This window comes from Fistularia commersonii, chromosome 20 (assembly GCF_037954325.1).
Source record: "Fistularia commersonii isolate RoL2024-O1a breed Wild chromosome 20, RoL_Fcom_v1.0, whole genome shotgun sequence".
Taxonomy (NCBI): domain Eukaryota; kingdom Metazoa; phylum Chordata; class Actinopteri; order Syngnathiformes; family Fistulariidae; genus Fistularia; species Fistularia commersonii.
The window spans coordinates 15,567,485-15,587,656 of record NC_141303.1 but is presented as its reverse complement, the minus strand read 5'-3'; the positions used below and the strand labels follow the sequence as shown (position 1 = coordinate 15,587,656).

The 20,172-nt window shown below is 46.0% G+C and overlaps 2 protein-coding genes across 4 annotated transcripts; one reads left to right on the top strand and one right to left on the bottom strand.

Annotated features, from left to right (window-relative positions):
• Positions 1-72: 72 nt before the first annotated feature.
• selenol (selenoprotein L) lies at positions 73-8,115 on the top strand. 2 transcript variants are annotated; one of them, XM_086167366.1, is made up of 5 exons: positions 73-469; positions 1,971-2,213; positions 5,836-5,974; positions 6,053-6,214; positions 7,129-8,115. In XM_086167366.1, the coding sequence occupies exons 1-4, from the start codon at positions 342-344 to the stop codon at positions 6,188-6,190; spliced, it is 648 nt and encodes a 215-aa protein (XP_086023492.1). In that variant the 5' UTR covers positions 73-341; the 3' UTR covers positions 6,191-6,214; positions 7,129-8,115. The 2 variants fall into 2 exon arrangements, with proteins under 2 accessions (XP_086023492.1, XP_086023493.1); XM_086167367.1 differs by lacking the exon at positions 1,971-2,213 and having other exon boundaries at positions 6,053-8,115.
• A 154-nt stretch (positions 8,116-8,269) lies between these two features.
• On the bottom strand, positions 8,270-13,127 carry clec11a (C-type lectin domain containing 11A). Of its 2 annotated transcripts, none has more exons than XM_086167365.1 (5): positions 12,970-13,127; positions 10,990-11,089; positions 10,793-10,900; positions 10,599-10,682; positions 8,270-10,448 (listed from the first exon to the last, which is right to left on the bottom strand). In XM_086167365.1, exons 2-5 carry the CDS (start codon positions 11,087-11,089, stop codon positions 10,036-10,038), a joined length of 705 nt encoding a protein of 234 aa, XP_086023491.1. In that variant the 5' UTR covers positions 12,970-13,127; the 3' UTR covers positions 8,270-10,035. The 2 variants fall into 2 exon arrangements, with proteins under 2 accessions (XP_086023491.1, XP_086023490.1); XM_086167364.1 differs by lacking the exon at positions 12,970-13,127 and adding an exon at positions 12,660-12,954.
• Between the last annotated feature and the right edge of the window lie 7,045 nt (positions 13,128-20,172).

Sequence of the window (20,172 nt, the reverse complement as noted above, 5' to 3'; positions counted from 1 at the left end):
ATCTTTTTCTATTGAATTTTGGTTTTATTTGAGTTTCACACTTTTCTGAGACATCCGTGGGATACGTGTAACATTTAAATCTCTTGCAGAAGATTCAAGCACCGATGCTGCAAACAGACTTAACAACAACAAATAATGACTTAAAAAGGCAAAAAACGAAACACCGGAGGGCAGTATTTATAGACACAGTAGGATCTCTGTCTCAGATACTATCAGGTCATCAAAATTAGAAAAAAACGTAACAACTTATTAGTTTTCTGTACCTGCAGTTAACAGTCACAACTAGATGTCGATAAAAAACCTGAGTCGTGATCTTGTGACCAAGTCACGTGACCCCATGGATGTTGGCGGAGGGGAAGATCTCCAACCATACCCGAGGATGTAACTTCGGAGACCGTGGCCTCGCGGCTGAGGCTGCTGGGGAGTCTGGGCAAAACTTTTCTCATGAGGATCAAAGAGGAAGCGGAAGGTAAGACCCGGAAACGGGTTTGAGCGTATGAATGTCCGGGGCCCACACTTGCAGAAAGGTTCCCGTGGGATCGGCTTACCCTCACAGCTTCCTCCGACTCCCCGTGTCCGTTCGGTGCCCAGGGGATCCGGATGAACGCGTGATTGGAGAAATTCATTACAGAACACGTGTGCGCAGAAAACACATGACCAGAAGTCGCGCAATCTTGTGACTCATTTATCGTTTCTTCTCATTTTTACATCTGCGACATCTGCGCTGGACTAAAGAGCGAGGCGCAACCGCAGGAACCAGACATTTATGTGTTACTTGACAAGGCACGACTTTATTAAGAATTTGATCTAATATCAATCGAGTTCGCCCCCTCAGCCGAGACTCAAAGCTCGGTTTCAAATCTTTTCTTTTTCTTTCAAGAGAAGCCATGTCCAGAACAGTTCATGTTCAAAGTTCCATTCATGTTCAAGTTAAAGGTTAAAGAACTGTTAATACTGATAATTTGAATCTGAATAATAATAAATTTCTCTACTCACCGACTATATGTGGTTTCTTAAGTCTTTCTCATTTGCTGTATCATTTTTATTATATTATTTATTTATTACTGATTGATTTATTTTCTTAATTCTTGCATTGTTTATTTATTTTTTCATCTTACTTTGTTAAGAAATATAAAAATTAAGATATTTGAGAACAGTGGAATGTTTTATCAGAGCTTTTCTTGTGGAAAACCGGATGTGGCCAAGCCTCACCCAGACCCTAGCTCCAGCGGCCCCCAGGTAAATTGAGTTTGAGACCCCTGCTGTAGGTCATCCGTAACAATGGCGGTCGTTGTTAACCCGGCCCTCGACCAGCCTGATATTATCTGGTTGGTTTGATTGATTCCCATGTTTAGTTTTGGCAAAATTTTTACACCGGATGCCCTTCCTGACGCAACCCTCTGCTTGGGACTGGCCTACGGAGACACTGCTCCATGCCTCCCCGAGGCTGGCTTATGAAGATGCCGGCCAGTGCCGCCCTGAGGCTGCATTAAAGCTCTTTTTTTCATAAAGACCTTTAATTCTGTGTGTCAAATCCCTGTGTGCGTTCATTGTTAGAGCAGATCAGGCCGTTGGTATGACTGAACTTTGACTTCTGCTCCTTCAGTCTCCATGCATGACTTTGTATAAGTCATGCATAAAATCACCACCATGTTTGGCCTAATGACAGTTGAACTTCTACAGGAGGTTGGTCGGGGGAGGGGGGGTCTCAGCAGGTTTCGCCATCATCACAGACGTCTTTTCCTGTGTGAGGCAACGTTTGTGTTTTTTGCGATGTCCAAAACACCCTGGGAGTTAAGAAGAGGTATGAGGCAGAAACTGTCTGGCAGAGATCTTATCAGTAGGCGTCAACCAACATCCGGAGGAAGGATTGGAATCCTCAGGCACACAACCATTCACCCATGACCCTGTATTTGGTATGTTCGTCCATATGGTGCAGACAGTGAGCAGCCCGTCTTTTTTCCTCTCAGTGTCCCTGCCGTCAGAGGCCAGGTGGAGGAGCTGCTGAAGCTGGAGGTTGGTGCATCACATCCCTCCCTTACTTCAGCTGTCAATGGGGCGTGCGCGCGTGCCTGCGTGTGTGTGTGCGCGCAGAGTGAGTGGGACTCCTTCTCGGCGAGTGTATACGAGGGTCTGCGGGCAGTAGCACCAGCACCATCGATTTCGGCCGCTCTGAGCCGTGATAGCACCTTCACCAACGGAAGCAGCGGAAAGTGAGTTCACACATTACATTACAATCATTTGGCAAACGCTTTTTCCAAAGGGACTTACAAGAAGTGCAATTCAATCACGGAAGACCCGAGGTACCAGTAGTTGGAAATCAGAAGTGACCACTCAACCAACCAACATGCATACATACATTCATTTCATCCTTTTTTTTTTTTTGGGTGTGGGGGTTTGGGGCAAAGTGCGATTAGTAGGGTAGTGCTTGGTATAGAGGTATGTTGTCAGCTCACGGTGAAAGATGGGCAGCGACCCCGCTGTTCTGACCTTTTTTGGGAGTTCGTCCCACCACTGAGGAGCCGAAACCGGTTCGATCGGCTGCCAGGGGCTCTGAGTGATGGAGTAGACAGTCACCCAGAGGTGGCAGATCAGAGGGGATGGGTATGGACGTGTGGCTTGACCATAACCTGGAGATAAGACGGGGCTGTAACATTCATTGCGCAGTAGGCAAGCCCCAGGGACTTGAACTTGATGCGGGCAGCTACTGGGAGCCAGTGTAGGGCCAGAGACTTTGGGATGGTTGAACATCAGGTGAGCTGCCGCTTTCTGAATAAGCTCCAGTGGCCTGATGGTCACCACTGGGGCACCAGCAAGGAGGGAGCTGCAGTCGTCCAAACGACAGATGACTAGAGCCTCGATGAGTATTTGCGCTGTATCCTCCGTGAGGAATCTGGGGATCTTCCTGATGTTGTCTAGGAGGAATCTGCAGGAACGTGCGACTGCTGTAATGTTCACTGAGAATTACAGTTGTCTTGGACCACACCCAGATTTCTCGCACTTGGGGTCGGCCTTACCACGGTGTTGTCGATGGGGATGGCCAAGTCTCTGTGCAGACAACCTTTCCCTGGGAGAAAGAGCAGCTCAGTCTAGGTTGAGCTTCAGGTGGTTAGTTGCCATCCAATCTGAGATGCTGGACAGGCAAGCTGCAATTCGGGTTTCCACCTGTGGGTCTGACGGAGAGAAGGACAGGATCAGCCATGTCTCGTCAGCATAGCAGTTGTAAGAGAAGCCATGTTCGCGAATGACAGAACCAATCAATGTTGTGTACAGGGAGAAGAGGAGAGGGCCTAGAACCAAACACACACTTCACACAACGGATGTGAGGTTTGAAAGCAACTCGGATACTCCATTGTCTTTGTTCAAAAGTCGCTGAAGACATTACTTTGATTTAGCATTAGCTAAAATAATTGAAATCTCGTGTGTGTGTGTGTGTGTGTGTGTGCGTGTGCGTGTGTGTGTGCGTGTGCGTGTGCGTGTGTGACCTGCACCAGGGCCAGAAGCTGCTGCTGCTTCTGATTTGACACTTCGGATGACTGGCTTGAAGCTTGGTCACATGGTTGCGTCACGGCAGCCAGGTCAGTGACCTACACACACACACAGCGGCGTCTCTCGGACCTTCGCTCCTGAAGTTCTTCAGTTCTCATGTGCAGGCTGACCTGGATGCCCGGTCCGTGCGTGTCCTGGTGGTGTCATTTGGTAGCGTGGCCTGTGGCTGCAGCAGATCGGGTGCACCTTTGACATGCTGCTGGATCCACAGAGGAAGGTCAGCACGCTCCTCCTCTTCCTCAAGTCAAACACTGTCTGTTCTTCCTCGTCAGATAGCCATATTTCCCTGTGTTTGCCACTCACACATTTAAAGACTTTGAAAAGATTTGGAAAACATTTGTGGAAAACCAGTATATTCTTCCAGCAGTGTTTCCAAACCATGCCATGTTTTCCTTGGGTATCTGCAGAGCCTCTGTTATTTCACTCCATTGCGCCTCCTTCCCCACTCAGTGGTGATACATCAGGGAGTTGACATGGTCCAAGCCAGGCTGTTCTACCCAGAGCTCCAACATCCGCTCCTCTTTCCGGACGCTTCACACCAATTGGGACATCCTTTGCCATTCCCGTTCATCTTCTTTTCCTTTTCCTTCTTTTCCTTTGTGGTTTTTCCTTCAGAGGTCTCCACAACAAATCAACCTTCTCCATCTAACCCTATCATATGTATCCTTCTCTCTCACACCAACTAACTTCATGTCCTCTCTCACTACATCGATAAATCTTCTCGTTGGTCTTCCTCTAGACCTCTTTTCTGGCAGCTCCAATTCCAGCATCTGTCTAGAAATATATTCACTATCTGTCCTCTGTACATGACTCAACCCTCTCAGTCTGGCTACTCTGATCCTCTCTCCAAAGCATCTAAACATGTGGTGTCCCTTTAGACTCATTGCTGATCCTAAACATCCTTGTCACTCCCAAAGAGAATCTCAACATCTTCATCTCTGCGACCTCGACCTCTTTCTCCTGTCTTTTGGTCATTGTCACTGTTTGTAGACCATACAGCATAGCTGGTCTCACCACTGTCTTGCCGACCTTTCCTTTCATTCTGGCTGATAGTCCTCTATCTCATAGTGCCCCTGACACTTTTCTCCACCTGTTCCAACCTGCTTGAACCCGTTTCATTACCTCTTCTCCACTCTCTCCTATGCTCTGGACTGTTGACCTGAAGTACTTAAAATCCTCCAACTTCTTGATCTCCCATCACTGTAGCCACACCTTTCCACCCAGATTCCACTCATTCACATACATAAAATAGCTTTTTGTACACTGTGTTCATCAGTGCTTGCGGCCGCACATTATGAATTTTATGACAGAGGCTGAGGGCCGGTGGAAATTTAAACATGGGCCGCATTTAGCCCACGGGTCGGACTTTGGACATGTGTCACATCAGGTTGCCTGTATCCAGTTTTGTCGGAGCTCATCTGTTGATTGTGTTGCATCAACATAAAAACTGGAAGTCTTGTGAGAATATCAACCACATTTGGTGTTTTGGTAAACCCTAGAATGCGAGAAGACTGAGCTAATGCTGCGCTAAGACTGTAAGATTATCAGCTTGAACTGAAGTGGTGAGATGTTTGGAGCATGGTTCCACTCCAGTGAGATGCTTAAGATTTCCCTCAAACTCTTTTCATTTTTTTAACTCCATTTTTATTTAGTTTTTCTCTACCAATATCTATCCATATGATACATTTATCACATATGATGAGATGATAGATCATGTCATGACATGAAATAGTGACAGAAATATCGGAGGTGAGAAAAAAAGGGGGTGATTATATTAAAAAAAATGCACTCTGCATAGGTTATATTTAAAGGATATGATGTTTATGTCCGGTCCCAGTCCAAAACTCTTTGAGTCCATCCTTATGGTATATGGTAGACATAACAGGTGCCCATCATTTCGTAAAAATTGGTTTCTGAAGTATTAATGAATATGTAATTTGTTCCACCTGGTAAATGTCCCCTACTTTTTGGATCCAGATTAAACCACCTTTTGGTTATGGCTTTTAATGCTGCTGTGAGCAGTATGTTTAGGAAGTATTTTCATCCTTTCCGTCAAAACCAGTTGGGGTTGCTCCTAATAATGCAGTTCAAACTGTTTCAGTATGCAACTGTGAAAATTGTAAGATGTGAGTCATTGTTAGTTTTTCACTGAGAACCTTAGCAGGTTTCCATCACACCACCGCTTGGTTTACGTCTGCAAACGTCCTACGTAATTAAAAGCATTCGATCAATTCCTTCCTGTCGCCTGACCGTTGTGTCATCATGGCTGTCTGCTGTCCGCCACAGGTACATCGGGAGCTTTGGCCTGGACTCGTCCTATGCCGCCGTGATGAGGTTAAGCTACCTGCTGCATTATGGCGAGTATGAGGCGGAGGGCAGAGACTTCCCAGACGTCCCCTTACACCTGCTGAAGGACATCTACCAGGTACTGGCATGGGCCAGGCGCCCAGCCGTGGTAGACGGACTCTTTGACAAAAAGCCTCTCCTGTGATTCTTCTTCCAGATGGGAGGCGACTTCCTGCTCAGCGAGGCTAGCGGGGTCTTCCTGTTTCACCCATCTCAGACCCCTGTAGATCGGCCAGCCATGAGCCACATCCTGCACGCCGCCAAACACACCACAGACTCCGCCCACTCTTATTAGGGCCCCCTGTGTAGCAGCACACAGGTCAGAGTTTAAAAAAAAAAACACAAAAAAAACATGGCACACACAATGAGAGAATGCCGGCCTTTTGAACTCCTACGTGATGATGTTGCGCCTCACACTCGTGCTACCATGATGGGACGCAACTGAGGACGATCCGCAGGGGGAGCAGGGGGGACGATTCACCCGTACTTCCACATCTGGTCGGCGCCGTCAGATTCCAATGAACACAACTTCTCCCAAGGGCAAGCTAAGCTGCTGACCTGCTCAGACCTGACTAGCTAACTGATCCAACCCCAGAAACGTCTGAGAGTTGAATGACAAAAGAAATCTTTATTCTCTTAATTGGAGAGTCAAATTGTTTTCCCCTCCCGCTGCAACTGGTGCTGTCGGACAGGAAGCTGGAAACAAAGCAGAACTCATTTCAATTGATAATTGCCGTTCAATTATTTTTCTTTTTCTCGCCTAGATCTGTTCCTCACCTATTATGAACAAGGGTCTCAATTTTAATCAAAATTATAAAGAATTTGCTCAATCACAAAACCCCATCTCTTGTTCCCTTCAGGGTAACTGTAAATCCCCACGTACCACGAACGTTTCACGCCCCTGCTATTCACTGGTCCCGGCGAGACTCCTGGAAATAAACAGGAATGTCTGCATGAGTGATTCACTCCAGCAGCAGGATTCTACCCAACGGGCGAAGAGATGTCGCTCGCCATCTCCTCCTCCTCCTCCTGTAGGCCTTTCTGTGAGGTTGCACTTTCGGATGTGATGTCAAAGCAGTTGAGCGGGAATGCATTTTGCTTGAGAGCAGAAAGCGCAGGCTGATACCTCCCTGGTTGAGCAAGGGGAAAACTGCCGTTGTCGCGACTTTGCCACGATGGCATTGAACCCGGAACCTTTACTTAATTCATAACCATCTATTCTTTTCATTTTAGACGCGGTGAAATCCGCTAGAGGATTTTCCGGCAGCAGTCGCTTCCAGCTGCCGTTTCCTGGCTCCAGCAGGAAAGACGTCCCCCGGGGGGCCAGAGAGACAGGACGTCTGTTATTACTCAGCCTGTGGGATGACCTCAAACATTACATAACCGCTGACTGAGCTGGGTTCTGGCGTCTGAAGGAGCACACGCCACCCAGCCTGACAGAGGCCTTAACAAAGTATTACCATAATTTCCGGACAATTGAGTGCACCATTGAAAAGTAAGGAGTTGAAGGAGAAAAATCAGGATCCTAAGATTGAAGGTCAAAGTTCTAAAGGACACACTAGCATGCAAAGTTTTGTGAAAACCATAATTTCCGGATGATTTAGCACATTTGCATTTAAGCCACACTGGCTAAAAATTAATGAATATATATCTTCTTCTTCTTTCGGCTTTTGCCGTCAGGGGTCGCCACAGCGAGTCAACTTTCTCCATCTAACCCTATTCTCTGTATCTTCCTCTCTCACACCAACTACCTTCATATCCTCTCTCACTATGTCCATAAAGCTTCTCTTTGGTCTTCCTCGAGACCTCTTGCCTGGGAGCTCCAATTCCAGCATCTGTCTACCAATATATTCACTATCCCTTCTCTGTACATGACTGAACCATCTCAGTCTGGCTTCTCTGACCTTCTCTCCAAAACATCGAACATGTGCCGTCCCTCTGATAGACTCATTCCTGATCCTCTCCATCCTGGTCACTCCCAAAGAGAACCTCAACATCTTCATCTCTGCAACCTCTTGTTCTGCCTGCTGTCTTTTGGTCATTGAAAAATGAATGAATATATATATATATGTATAGGCCGCATTTGTCTGTAAATCACAGGTTTCCATGTTGTAACATGAGATATTTACACAGAAGCATACTGGAAATGTTTTTTTTCGAACAGTGCCTGAAACATGGCTGATGAAAAAGATGAATAATGAATAACACAATGAAAAGTCAGTTTTGTATCCCTGCTTTGTCCTACATAGCTGATCAGTATCATGGTCTTCCTCCTGCGCACTAAAGCCATCTTCTTCGGTGTCGGAATTGAACATCCTCAGAATTTCACGGTCATTTAATGTGTCCAATGTGACAAGGCTAAATGTTTTGGTGGCTTGAAGCTCATTAGCCCAAAAATTCCATAAATTAGCCACATCGTTGTTTATCTGCATCGTTGAATGTGTGTGGAAAAAATCTAATTACGGTAATTCATAACTGTATGCGCATAAATAAGTGACAAGCCCGATTTTCAGAGTTTTCTACTGGACTCTCTAAGCATGAACTGAAATTGGCCACCGTAACTGCGGGTCTATCTGCGAAATGCAATTCCTAGGCCTTTCCGCGTCCACAGAACAGAAGGTGGACCCGTTTGCTGCAGATGAGTTCTGCAGCAGAAACGGGACAAAGACGGAAACTCAAGACGTTTGTTAAGGGGCTCCTTTTTTTGTTATTTACATAATTACATTGAAAAAAAATTCTTTCAAATGCGGATTTTCTAATACGGGAGATATTCATAATATTATTTAATGCACTTGAAAGATTTATTTATGCCAAGAGGCTTTTAATTCTATTATTTCATTCCGGGTTTGTTTTCATTTTATTTTTAGACTTGTTTAAGAGAGTTGTTTTTAAAAACTCCTGTTTAAGAATCTGCCAGTCTTGGTGACTTCAGACAGAAAGAAACATTAACGTGCCTCCTCGTCGCAGCGAGAAGGTCCCCAGTTGGATTCTCACAAAAACACACAGGAGGTTCATTGGAGGCACTAAATTGTGAGATGTGAATGAAAGGATGAATGGTTCTATGTATCTATATGATGTATTAGTGAGTGAATGTATGTTTCTACGTGATTGGTGAATAGGATGCCGAATGTTTGTAATTCTATAAGATGAGTGAATGCCTTTATGTCTATGTCTATCTATGAATGACAAAGTGTAGGCTTGTATATCTCTTAAGTGACATGTGAATGAGAGGGTGAAAGCTTGTATGTCGCCATATGTGAATGGCTAATTCGGTTACAGCACACACCTCCCCCTGATGGCCTGATACCCAGTAGGGAGCGCACAGGCTCACACTGGATTTTATGCTATAGCTCAATGTCTTTTTGGGGGGGGACTGATGTGGCTGCTTCCTGTGTCAGCGGAGGATACAATGAGGAGTTATAGGTGCATGTTCATTAATTAATTCACCAGGAGCTGCATGTCCCAAAGCCGAATGTCATCTGTGTCATTTTTTTTTTCTTATTATGCCTTGTCTGTAGTTGTGTGCAGTGCCAGAGGAGCAGTGTTTTTTTAGATGTTTCTCCTTAAACCATTACTGAGCGTCAAGTAAAGGCTCAAAATGGGAAACCCAAAAGGAGCACGACCACCGTGACAGCGGATCTGTGCAAAGTCTCCCAAGTTGCTGGATTTCACTGCCGAAACAGCAGATGACTTTGCTTGTGGGATCTCCACGGTGTTCATCTCGCTAGGAGACATTTTATGGCAGAAAAATCTGAAGTTTGTGGTCTTGGACTTGAAAGTGACCTGGGATGCAGCACTATGCCCTCTGGCCAGAAAAATTAGAGAAAGAAAACTGGATGGCTACTTGGATCTTTTAGAGTCCACAAAAGAAAGGGTGATGCCATGGCGGATCATCCTGGTAAATAGAGTCTTGAGTCAGGAACAAAAGAACACCGCTGCCGTGGGTGTCGGAGCTGCTCCCTTTTCCAAGAACCCGGTGAGTCAAGGTCAAGCAGACATAAGACGCCATTCTCCAGCCCGGTGCCAAGATCTTCTCTACGTTCAGCGCAAGGTCCAAAAATAGGAGTTTTTAACCTACAAGTGATTTGTTTTCTCTCTAATTAGCACCTACAGGTCTAAGGTGGTGAGGCGGCGTTGGCCTCAAAGCGCCACACGGTCATCAAACTCGCACAGGTAGTTCATGGTCCGGTCGCAGTAGTGGTCCCACCAGTCCCCGTCATCCGACGACATGGCCACGCAGTTCTCCCGCCTACCGCCATCTGGCTGGCTGGACAGGAAGTGTTTGCGCCATTGGAAGTACGAGACGCCAGTCCCATCGTCAAACTGGTACGTGCCCTCAGAGCGCAGGTCATTGATCCCCAGCCAGACGGGCCAGTTCCCCGGGTGGAAGAAGGTCTTCACATAGTCAGCCAGCGCCTCCTGCTCCCGCCGGTCCCGGGGCATCGCCATTCGCCCGCCACGCTCCATGCACTTCCTGGATGCCCCCGCGTAGTCCTCATAGCTATTGTAGACCAGATAGCACTTGTATCCGATCCGGAGTCCCTTATGGCAACCTGAAGAGAGGAGATAAAGAACAGCAAAAGTAGTGAGCTCTGGAAGGACACCGGCAGAAGAAAACAAGGTCCAGGACCCAATTCTGTCATCCAACGAGGGCAGTGTCTCAGAGCTCCACTTGTTCGACCGAATGGTCTGGTGACACAAACCTTCAAGCTTCCCAGTCTCCTTGCGGTTGTCCTTGCTGTGCTGATAGACCTCCCGGATGCTGTCCTCCAACTCCACCAGTTTATCTGCCACATTTAGCAGAGGGGGCAGGAAAAGGGACAAGAGAAGACAGAAATGGGTCTGTCACCTCTGACAGGTCCGGTCAGGTCAGGATAGTCAATGGGAAGTGGCTCACCCTCCATCCTGGACAGATGGTCCACCAGCTGGCTGACCCTCACATCCAGAGTGTAGTGGCCCACGTTCAGCTTGTGGACGGCCTGATCCATCCCCGCCAGCCTGGACACTGGGGACAGGAGGGGAGGACCAGTCAAGGAGAGGTTAGGAGGTTTTGTGTCTGTGAGAAAATGTGCGGAGCACATTGGATGCACGCACAGACATAATTGTAGGAGTTTTCGAAGTCTGATGCTGGGTTGGTCGGCTCGGGCTCTGGGAGGTTCTCAGGGACGTCCCCACGCACCTTCTTCAACTCCATCTGACACACAAGCACACATATAACGTTATTGTATGCCACCCATGCATCAGAAGACTTTGAAAAGATTTGGAAAATACTTGTGGAAAACTATCATCTTATATCTCTTCACGTTTAAAGAGTTTTGGTCTCAGACTGAGATTTTGGAGTTGATTCTTTCAGCAGTTTTTTTTTGTCCCACCACGCAATGTTTTTAGCGGCTCTTTGCAGAACATCTTTTATTTCACTCCATCCCCTTGACTTCTCCACTCATTGGGGAGTTGACAGGGGTCCAAGCCGGGCTGTTCTGCCCACAGCTCCCCCATCCGCTCCTCTTAATGGACACTCCACACTGATCGGGACATTCATTGCCATTCCCGTTCATCCAGATCGCCAACAAATACCATTCTGTAGATTGTTTTGTTGGTGCTCTGTTGATTATATTGCGTCACCATGAAGACTTGCAATCATGTCAAACATATTGTGGTGAACCCAAGACTAAGTAAAGACTGATTAGATCACCTTATACTTAATGACCAAGTAAGACCAAGTAAGTAAAATTTCCTTCTGACTTTCAATTTTACATCTGGGATGGTGAAAATCTTCCTGTGCCAGCCCAGTGTTAGATAACCACAGAGAAAATGCAACAACTTGTCGGAAGCCTCCAGATTAATAATCCTGACTCTCTGCAAAGCCTCTGTTGCAAATAGCCTGTCACACACTCTTGCTCAGAAAACCCCTGTGACACACACGTATAATTCACAGCCTGTTAGCGTCGCAGGTCAGAGGCTGTTCTTGTGTTGCTTCTATCCCCTGCAGTTCACCTGTTGACTACACAGGGGCGCTGGTTCCTCTCCCTGTGCACCTGGGTGACCCCAGGGGACACGGCAGAGACCCGACACATGGCACACACTGTACCAACATTTGGAAGCCTAAATCCGATAATTCAAGATTCAAAGTGTTTATTGTCACATCCTCAGTGTAGAAACCTGTTTCCCTGTACACTGAAATTCCTACTTTGCTGTCCCCAAAGCATTTGGATATATGTTGATAGGAAGAGTGTAAACCATATAAATATGATTGCAGATATGAATATGGATAGTGCAATAGAACAATGGCAGTGCAATAAGACATTTGAGTGCAAATGTGCATAATCAGACGGCTTATAATGAATCGGACGCATGAAGGGGGTGAGAAAACATTTCCATTAGCCGTGCAATCTTTCATATTCTGGGGCCAAAAATTAAATAGTAAAAAGCAGAATAATATCATACAGGGGCTGTGAATGGTTGAATTCCTCTGATATTAAAGGACGTGTTGCATTAAATGCAGCATCAGTCCCATTCATTTTCTCCCAAAATATCTTGCCATCGATGGCCGTGACATTGAAGTTCTCCTCCCTCACCAGGTCCTGACAAGACGGAGCGGTGCCCCTGGGGTCAACGGGACCCGACCCCCAACCACCCCACTTCCACCAGCCTCCATTTAGAGGGAAAACGTGCAAACATTGCGCTCAGATAACAGGGTTAGCTGACAGTGATGTGTTCAAGGCGTATAACAAGGGTGGTGATAAATAAAAAGCAGAGATCCTGACCTGCAGTGTGGCGGCCTGGGCCAGCCCCGCGGGGACACACACTCCCATGGAGAACACAAACAGCAGAGCCAGCAGTGAGGCAAGCGCTGCCATTCTGTTGCCGCTGAAACTCTTTTTTTCCCCTTTCCACCAGCAGAAAATCCACCTCTGAGCAAGGCTCTCTCTCTCTTTCAGCTGTCTGTTTGTTCTCTCCTCCTCCAGGCTTCTCCCCTCTCTCCCTCTCTCTCTCTCTCTCTCTCTCTCTCTCACTCTCGCCCTCTTGCTTTACCTCCCTCTCTCTCTCTCTCTTTCCCTTCTCCCCACCACCCACCTCCGGACCCTGGGGCTTCCCTCGGAGATGTGATCGGGGCGGCAGCTGGAATCTCTTGTTTGGAAAAGTGCTATTTTTTCTTGAGGGTACATGCTCAAAGTCAAATGAAAAATATGAATGGAGTTGGCGTCCCAGCTGGCTGCCGGCTGCCTCTGCTTTTCCTCCCCCTCCTCTCTGAGCTCTTCAGGATGCCTCTGCTTTCTTGCCAAACAGGGAAGTTGTTTTCATCTCCCACCTCCCACTTCCAGTCTTTGTGAGAAGTCTTTTTCTCGCAAGGGGATGACGTCCCCGATCTAAGCTGCGGGAAACATGTTTCACCTGGCTGTAAAGCCAAAGGAACCGAAGGCCTCCTAGTGAATTGCTAAAGTCAGAGAAGTTGCTGGCAAATGAAGATATGCCGCTCGGTTTCATTTGGTTTTTGGCTGAAAAGGTTGGGTTTCAACTTGGCCAATAACTCAGTAGTGCAGCAGTTAGAGCCTCCACCCAACAGCCAGAAGGTCCCTCATTGGATTCTCACAGGAGACCTTCCTGTGTGGAGTCTGTATGTTCTTTATTCTATATTGTATTTTAAAAGGGATTTAGATGAATCACGACTAATTTAGATTTATTATTAATTGATTCATTTTGTAGGGAAAAACAATTACTATGTGTATATGTGTATATATATATATATACATATACATATATATATATATATGAAATAAATAATACATCAAAATTAGTTGTGATTAATAATGATGAATCCCTTTTTTAAAATAATGTATTAATTAATTAATAAAAATGCAGCCTCAGGGTGGCACTGGCCCGTGTGTCCCCAAGCCTGCCTTGGGGAGGCACGGAGCATTGCCACATAGCAGTGTCTCCCTGAGCCGGCTCCAGTCAGGAGGGGCATCTGGCGTAAAACTTTTGCCAAAACCAAACATTCGAGTCAACCATAATAACCAGATCATACTGGATCGGTCAAGGACTGGGTTAACAACGACCGCAATTGGTGCTGATGACCTACAGGGTACCAGTGGAAATTGGGCTACTGTGGGTCGAAGAAGAAGAAGAGGAGGGGGGGGTGTTCAGAAGCAGAGAGAGAGGAGGAAAGGAAAGAGCCTGGGACTGAGAGTAGGGAATTTGAATATTGGGACTATGACAGGAAAAGGTAGAGTTGGTTGACATGATGCAGAGAAGGAGGGTGGACATATTGTGTTTCCAGGAGACCAGGTGGAAAGGTAGTAAGGCTAGAAGCTTAGAAGCAGGCTTTAAGTTGTACTATCATGTACATATATAACTTGCGCTTTTTGTAAGTCGCTTTGGATAAAAGCATCTGCCAAATGACTATAATGTAATGTGATGTAATGTAACACTTCTTCTTTGCTAACCGCTTTCTCTGTATATACTCCTGCACTTCCTCATTCCACCACCAAGTTTCCTTATCTACTTTCCTTTCAGATGACACACCAGGTACTCTCCTCCCTGTCTCCCTGGTAACATTAGCTGTGGATGTCCAATCCTCTGGAAGCTCTCCTTGACCACCAAGACCCTTTCTCAACTCCTCCCTGAAAACCGTACAACACACCTCCCTTTTCAGCTTCCACCACTTTGTCCTCTGCTCTGCCTTTGTCCTCTTGATCTTCCTTGTCACCAGTCATCCAACAAACCACCATCCTATGCTGTCTGGCTACACTCTCACCTACAACTACTTTGCAGTTACTGATCTCTTTCAGGTTACCCCGTCTATACAAAATGTAGTCTACCTGCGTGCTCCTACCTCCGCTCTTATAAGTTACCCTATGTTCCTGTTTCTTCTGGAAAAAGGTGTTCACAACATCCATTTCCATCTTTTATGCATAATCTACCACCATCTGTCCCTCTGCATTCCTATCCTGTATAGCAAATCTGCCCATCATTCTTCATCCCCTCTATTGCCTTCACCAACATGTCCATGGAGTGTGCACCATTTACGACTCTAATTTCTGGGGATATTCTGCATCACTTCATCTAACTCATTCCAGAACTTCTCCCTCACTTCAAAATCACATTCCACATGCGAGGGATGGCCACTAACAACATAGAGCATCACACCTTCAATTCCCAGTTTTAGACTCAAAAGTCTATCTGACATTCTTTTCACCTCCAGAATGATAGTACATGATATGTACTATCCCCTGAAGGGAAAAGCCAAAAGAAGAAGACAAAGTAGAATCTTCTTCTTCTTCTTCTTCTTCTCCTTTCGGCTTTTCCCGTCAGGGGTCGCCCCAGCAAGTCAACTTTCTCCATCTAACCCTATTCTCCGTATTCTCCTCTCTCACACCAACTACCTTCATATCCTATCTCACTACATCCATAAATCTTCTCTTTGGCCTTCCTCGAGACCTCTTGCCTGGCAGCTCCAATTCCGGCATCCGTCTACCAATATATTCTCTATCCCTCCTCTGTACATGACCGAACCATCTCAGTCTGGCTTCTCTGACCTTCTCTCCAAAACATCTAACATGTGCTGTTCCTCTGATAGACTCATTCCTGATCCTATCCATCCTGGTCACTCCCAAAGAGAACCTCAACATCTTCATCTCTCTAACCTCTAGTTCTGCCTACTGTCTTTTGGTCATTGTAACAGTTTCTAGGCCATACATCATCGCTGGTCTCACCACTGTCTTGTATACCTTTCCTTTTATTCTGGCCGATAGTCTTCTATCACATAGTGCCCCTGACACTTTTCTCCACCAATTCCAACCTGCTTGGACCCATCTCTTCTCCTCTTTTCCACACTCTCCGTTGCTCTGGACTGTTGACCCTAAGTATCTGAAATCCTCCAGCTTCTTGATCTCCACTCCCTGTAGCCTCACCGTTCCACCCAAGCTCCCCTCATTCACACAGATATAGTCTGTCTTGCTGCGACTAACTTTCATTCCTCTCCTTTCCAGAGCATACCTCCACCTCTCTTGATTTTCCTCTACAGATCACAATGTCATCTGCAAACATCATGGTCCATGGGGATTCCTGTCTAACCTCATCTGTCAGCCTGTCCATCACCACTGCGAACAAGAAGGGTCTCAGAGCTGATCCCTGATGGAGTCCCACCTCCACCTTGAACTTCTCTGTTACCCCTACAGCACACCGTACCAGTGTCTCACAGCTAGCATACATGTCCTGCACCAGTCTAATGTACTTCTCTGCCACTCCAGACTTCCTCATACAATACCAGAGCTCCTCTCTTGGCACCCTGTCATATGCTTTTTCTAGGTCTACAAAAACACAATGCAGCTCCCTCTGGCCTTCTCTGTACTTTTCTATTAGCATTCTCAATGCAACTTCATACCTTGAAGCCATAACTTCATTGTATGGCTCATCAACTTTATCCCTCCATAGTTGCCACAATTCTGCACATTCTGCACACTTTATTCTTGAAAATAGGCACCATCACACTTCTTCTCACTGTCTAAGATCCTGTTGAATAATCTAGTCAGAAAATCTACTGCTGCCTCTCCTAGACACTTCCACACCTCCACAGGGATATCATCAGGACCAACTGCTTTTCCACTCTTAACCCTCTTCAATGCCTTCCTCACTTCACTCTTACTGATTTGTGCTACTTTGTGGTCTACAATAGTCCCCTCTTCTACCCTTGCCTCTCTTTCATTTTCCACATTCATCAGCTCTTCAAAGTACTCTTTCCATCTTCCCATCACTCTTCAAGCATCTGTCAATACATTTCCCTCTCTGTCCTTAATCACCCGAACCTGTTGTACATCCTTTCCATATTTATCTCTGTTTCGCCAACCTGTATAGATCATTCTCACCCTCCTTACCATCCAACCGAGCATACAAGTCATCGTACACCCTTTGTTTTGCCTTTGCTACCTCTGTCTTTACCTTTCGCCGCATCTCCCTGAACTCCTGTCTGTTCTCTTCAGTCCCCTCAGTATCCCACTTGTTCTTTGCTAACCGCTTTCACTGTATATACTCCTGCACTTCCTCATTCCACCACCAAGTCTCCTTATCTACTTTCCTTCCAGATGACACACCAAGTACTCTTCTACTTGTCTCCCTGATAACACTAGCTGAAGTCGTCCAATCATCTGGAAGCTCACCCTGACCACCCAGACCCTTTCTCAACTCCTCCCTGAAAACCATGCAACACTCCTCCCTTTTCAGCTTCCACAATTTTGTCCTCTGCTCTGCCTTTGTCCTCTTGATCTTCCTTGTCACCAGAGTCATCCTACAAACCACCATCCTATGCTGTCTGGCTGCAGTCTCACCTACAACTACTTTGCAGTTACTGATCTCTTTCAGGTTACCTCGTCTATACAAGATGTAGTCTACCTGCGTGCTCCTACCTCCGCTCTTATAAGTTACCCTATGTTCCTGTTTTTTCTGGAAAAAGGTATTCACTACGGTGATTTCCATCCTTTTTGCAAAATCTACCACCACCTCCCCCTCCGCATTCCTATCCTGGATACCAAATCTGCCCATCACTTCTTCATCCCCTCTATTGCCTTCACCAACATGTCCATTGAAGTCTGCACCAATTACCACTCTCTCATTTCTGGGAATATTCTGTATCACTTCATCCAACTCATTCCAGAACTTCTTCTCTTCAGATTCACATCCCACCTGCGGGGCATAGCCCCTAACAACATTGAGCATCACACCCTCAATTTCCAGTTTCAGACTCATAAGTCTATCTGACATTCTTTTCACGTCTAGGACGTTCCTAACAAACTCTGCCTTCAAGATAACTCCTACTCCATTTCTCTTCCTGTTGGTACCATGATAGTACAACTTATAGCCTGCTCCTAAGCTTCTAGCCTTACTACCTTTCCACCTGGTCTCCTGGACACACAGTATATCCACCTTCCTTCTCTGCATGATGTCGACCAACTCTCTACCTTTTCCTGTCATAGTCCCACTATTCAAAGTCCCTACTCTCAGTCCCAGGCTCTTTCCTTTCCTCCTCTCTCTCTGCTTCGGAACACGCACTCCGCCTCTTCTTCTTGTTCTTCGACCCACAGTAGCCCAATTTCCATTAGTACCCTGTAGGTCATCAGTCCCAATGGCAGTCGTTGTTAACCGGTCCGCGACCGATCCAGTATGGTATAGTTATGGTTGACTCACATGTTTGGTTTTGGCAAAAGTTTTACGCTGGATGTCCTTCCTGACGCAACCCTCTGCATTTATCCGGGCTTAGGACCAGCACAGGGAGACACTGCTCCATGCACCCCCAAGGCAGGCCTGAGAAACAACAGGCGGCTCTGACCTTTCTTGTACATGGCATCTGTGTTTTTCGTCCAGTCTAGTTTATTGTCTTTATGGACATCCAGGTACTTTAACCTGTTCTTGTACTCATCCTATACATGAGTGAGTGAATCGGTGTGTGTCTATAGCAAGGGTCAGCAAGCTTTCTTAGTCAAGATACTTCAAATATAAATGAACAAAATCAAAGAAAATAAATTTTGATTAAATACCCGTTATTTTCAAAAGTCACAGGGAGTAGCATCAGAGGGGTCAAAGAGCCGTGGGTTACTGACCCCTGGGCTATATGATGAATGCATGTCGCGGTGGCGCGGTGGTTCGGTGTTTCAGGGTGCTTTGGCCTCACAGCATGAAGGACCCTGGTTCGATTCTGACATGACTTTCTGTGTGAACTCTGCATGTACTGTGTGGGCTAACTCGGGTTTCCTCCAACAGTCTAAAAACATGCAGCAGGTTAATTGGAAAATAATTGGGAACATTGAATGAGTGAGTGAATATTGAATGACAACCAGTCCAGGGTGTACCGATGACAGCTCCAGCATCCCTGGGACCCTGAGTGCAGGATAAGTGGCAGAAGATGGATGGATGTCTCTATCTGATGGGTGAACAAGTGAGTGAATGGTTTTCTGTCTCTGTAAGACGGGAGTAAATGGTTGTATGTCTGTATGAGAGAACCCCTCAAGATTTGCTCAGCCCTTCTCTGCTCCCCTGCATGCAAGAAAGTAGAGAATGAATGAATGTGTAAACGTTGCTGGGTGCAACAAACACCTGCTTCTGATCATCTTAGTGAGGAATGTCCCATACATCTGAATTCAGGTCGGTAGGGATTAAATCCCCAAGAGAATCTGGTAGGACTCTGTTGTGGTCTTGGAGGCTCTGGTTTGCAAATACAGTGTGGCTGAGAACGCTGACAATCACCCATCTTATCAGCTGTAGCGTCTTCTTCTGTGTGTCCAACAACACCAGCACAAACCCTAGCGTGGAAAGACCTGGAATGGAGACAAGCCTCAAATCCACACCGGACAGAACGGAAAAGATTTATTTGTCCTCTTAGACATTTGTCCTCTTAGACATTTCATTGTTTTTGTGCTTTCTTGTGCCATGGAAATCAAATTTATCAGTTTTACAACGTCAATTTGAGACGTCAACAGCCTCAGGGGACCATTATGACAAAATTCAATTTGTTCAAAGCCGAGATGGTATCACCTAGTTCATGGCTGCGTATCAGCGTCTCCTCCTGAGCCTCCAGAAGATACTTCAATTTCACATTCACTGTTGCGAGTTTTCTTTTTTTTTAGTAATCGGGATAAGAATGGGGCTGGCCAGCTAAAGTTTTATTGTCCTATTAATAAAAAAAAGATCAGTGGGAGGAGAAATGAGGGGTCATGGATCTTTTCAGTGGAAATTACGACATAAAACTGGAAAAGAGGGAAATGTCTGTACCGTGTGTGTGTGCAGCTGTTGCAGGAGGTGTGCCAGCTAAAATGCCACAAGAATTCTGCAGTTTCCAGGCGGAGCAGGCTACTGAGGCAAAGCTCCGCGACATGGACAGATGGATGGACAGGCAGACGGAGGTTCTCCTTGATCCGCTGGACTGGATTGTTCCAGAAAATGCTGGTGTAGCACCCAACCCAAGTAGCTAGGTATTAACCTCTTAGTTAATGCAGTGATAGTACAATGGGTGGGGCCCTGGGAACGTTACTTAGGTGAAATTTTTAGTGGTAAACAGGAGAAACAATAATACTTTTTTTTTTAACTTCAACTTATTTATGCTTTTTAATTATAGCGGTGCCTCCATCTCCTAAGGAGAAAATATGAATTAAGACAAAATACAGATCTCTTTAAGTACAAAGTTAAAGTTTAGTTTCACAAAATTAAAAGAAAGAAAAATGAAATAAAATTGGTAGTGCGTTCATTTGAGATTTTGTCGCTTTGCAACTACATAAACATATTCAAAAA

Bases quoted from the DNA above. Each gene is read 5' to 3' on its own strand.
- selenol (XM_086167366.1), top strand. From the start codon at position 342: ATGTTGGCGGAGGGGAAGATCTCCAACCATACCCGAGGATGTAACTTC. The intron at 470-1,970 runs GTAAGACCCGGA...TTTTCCTCTCAG, and splicing joins GATCAAAGAGGAAGCGGAAG to TGTCCCTGCCGTCAGAGGCC. The intron at 2,214-5,835 runs GTGAGTTCACAC...TGTCCGCCACAG, and splicing joins ACCAACGGAAGCAGCGGAAA to GTACATCGGGAGCTTTGGCC.
- clec11a (XM_086167364.1), bottom strand. From the start codon at position 12,752: ATGGCAGCGCTTGCCTCACTGCTGGCTCTGCTGTTTGTGTTCTCCATG. The intron at 10,901-10,989 runs GTGCGTGCATCC...TCCTGTCCCCAG, and splicing joins AAACTCCTACAATTATGTCT to TGTCCAGGCTGGCGGGGATG. The intron at 10,683-10,792 runs GTGAGCCACTTC...TAAATGTGGCAG, and splicing joins CCATCTGTCCAGGATGGAGG to ATAAACTGGTGGAGTTGGAG.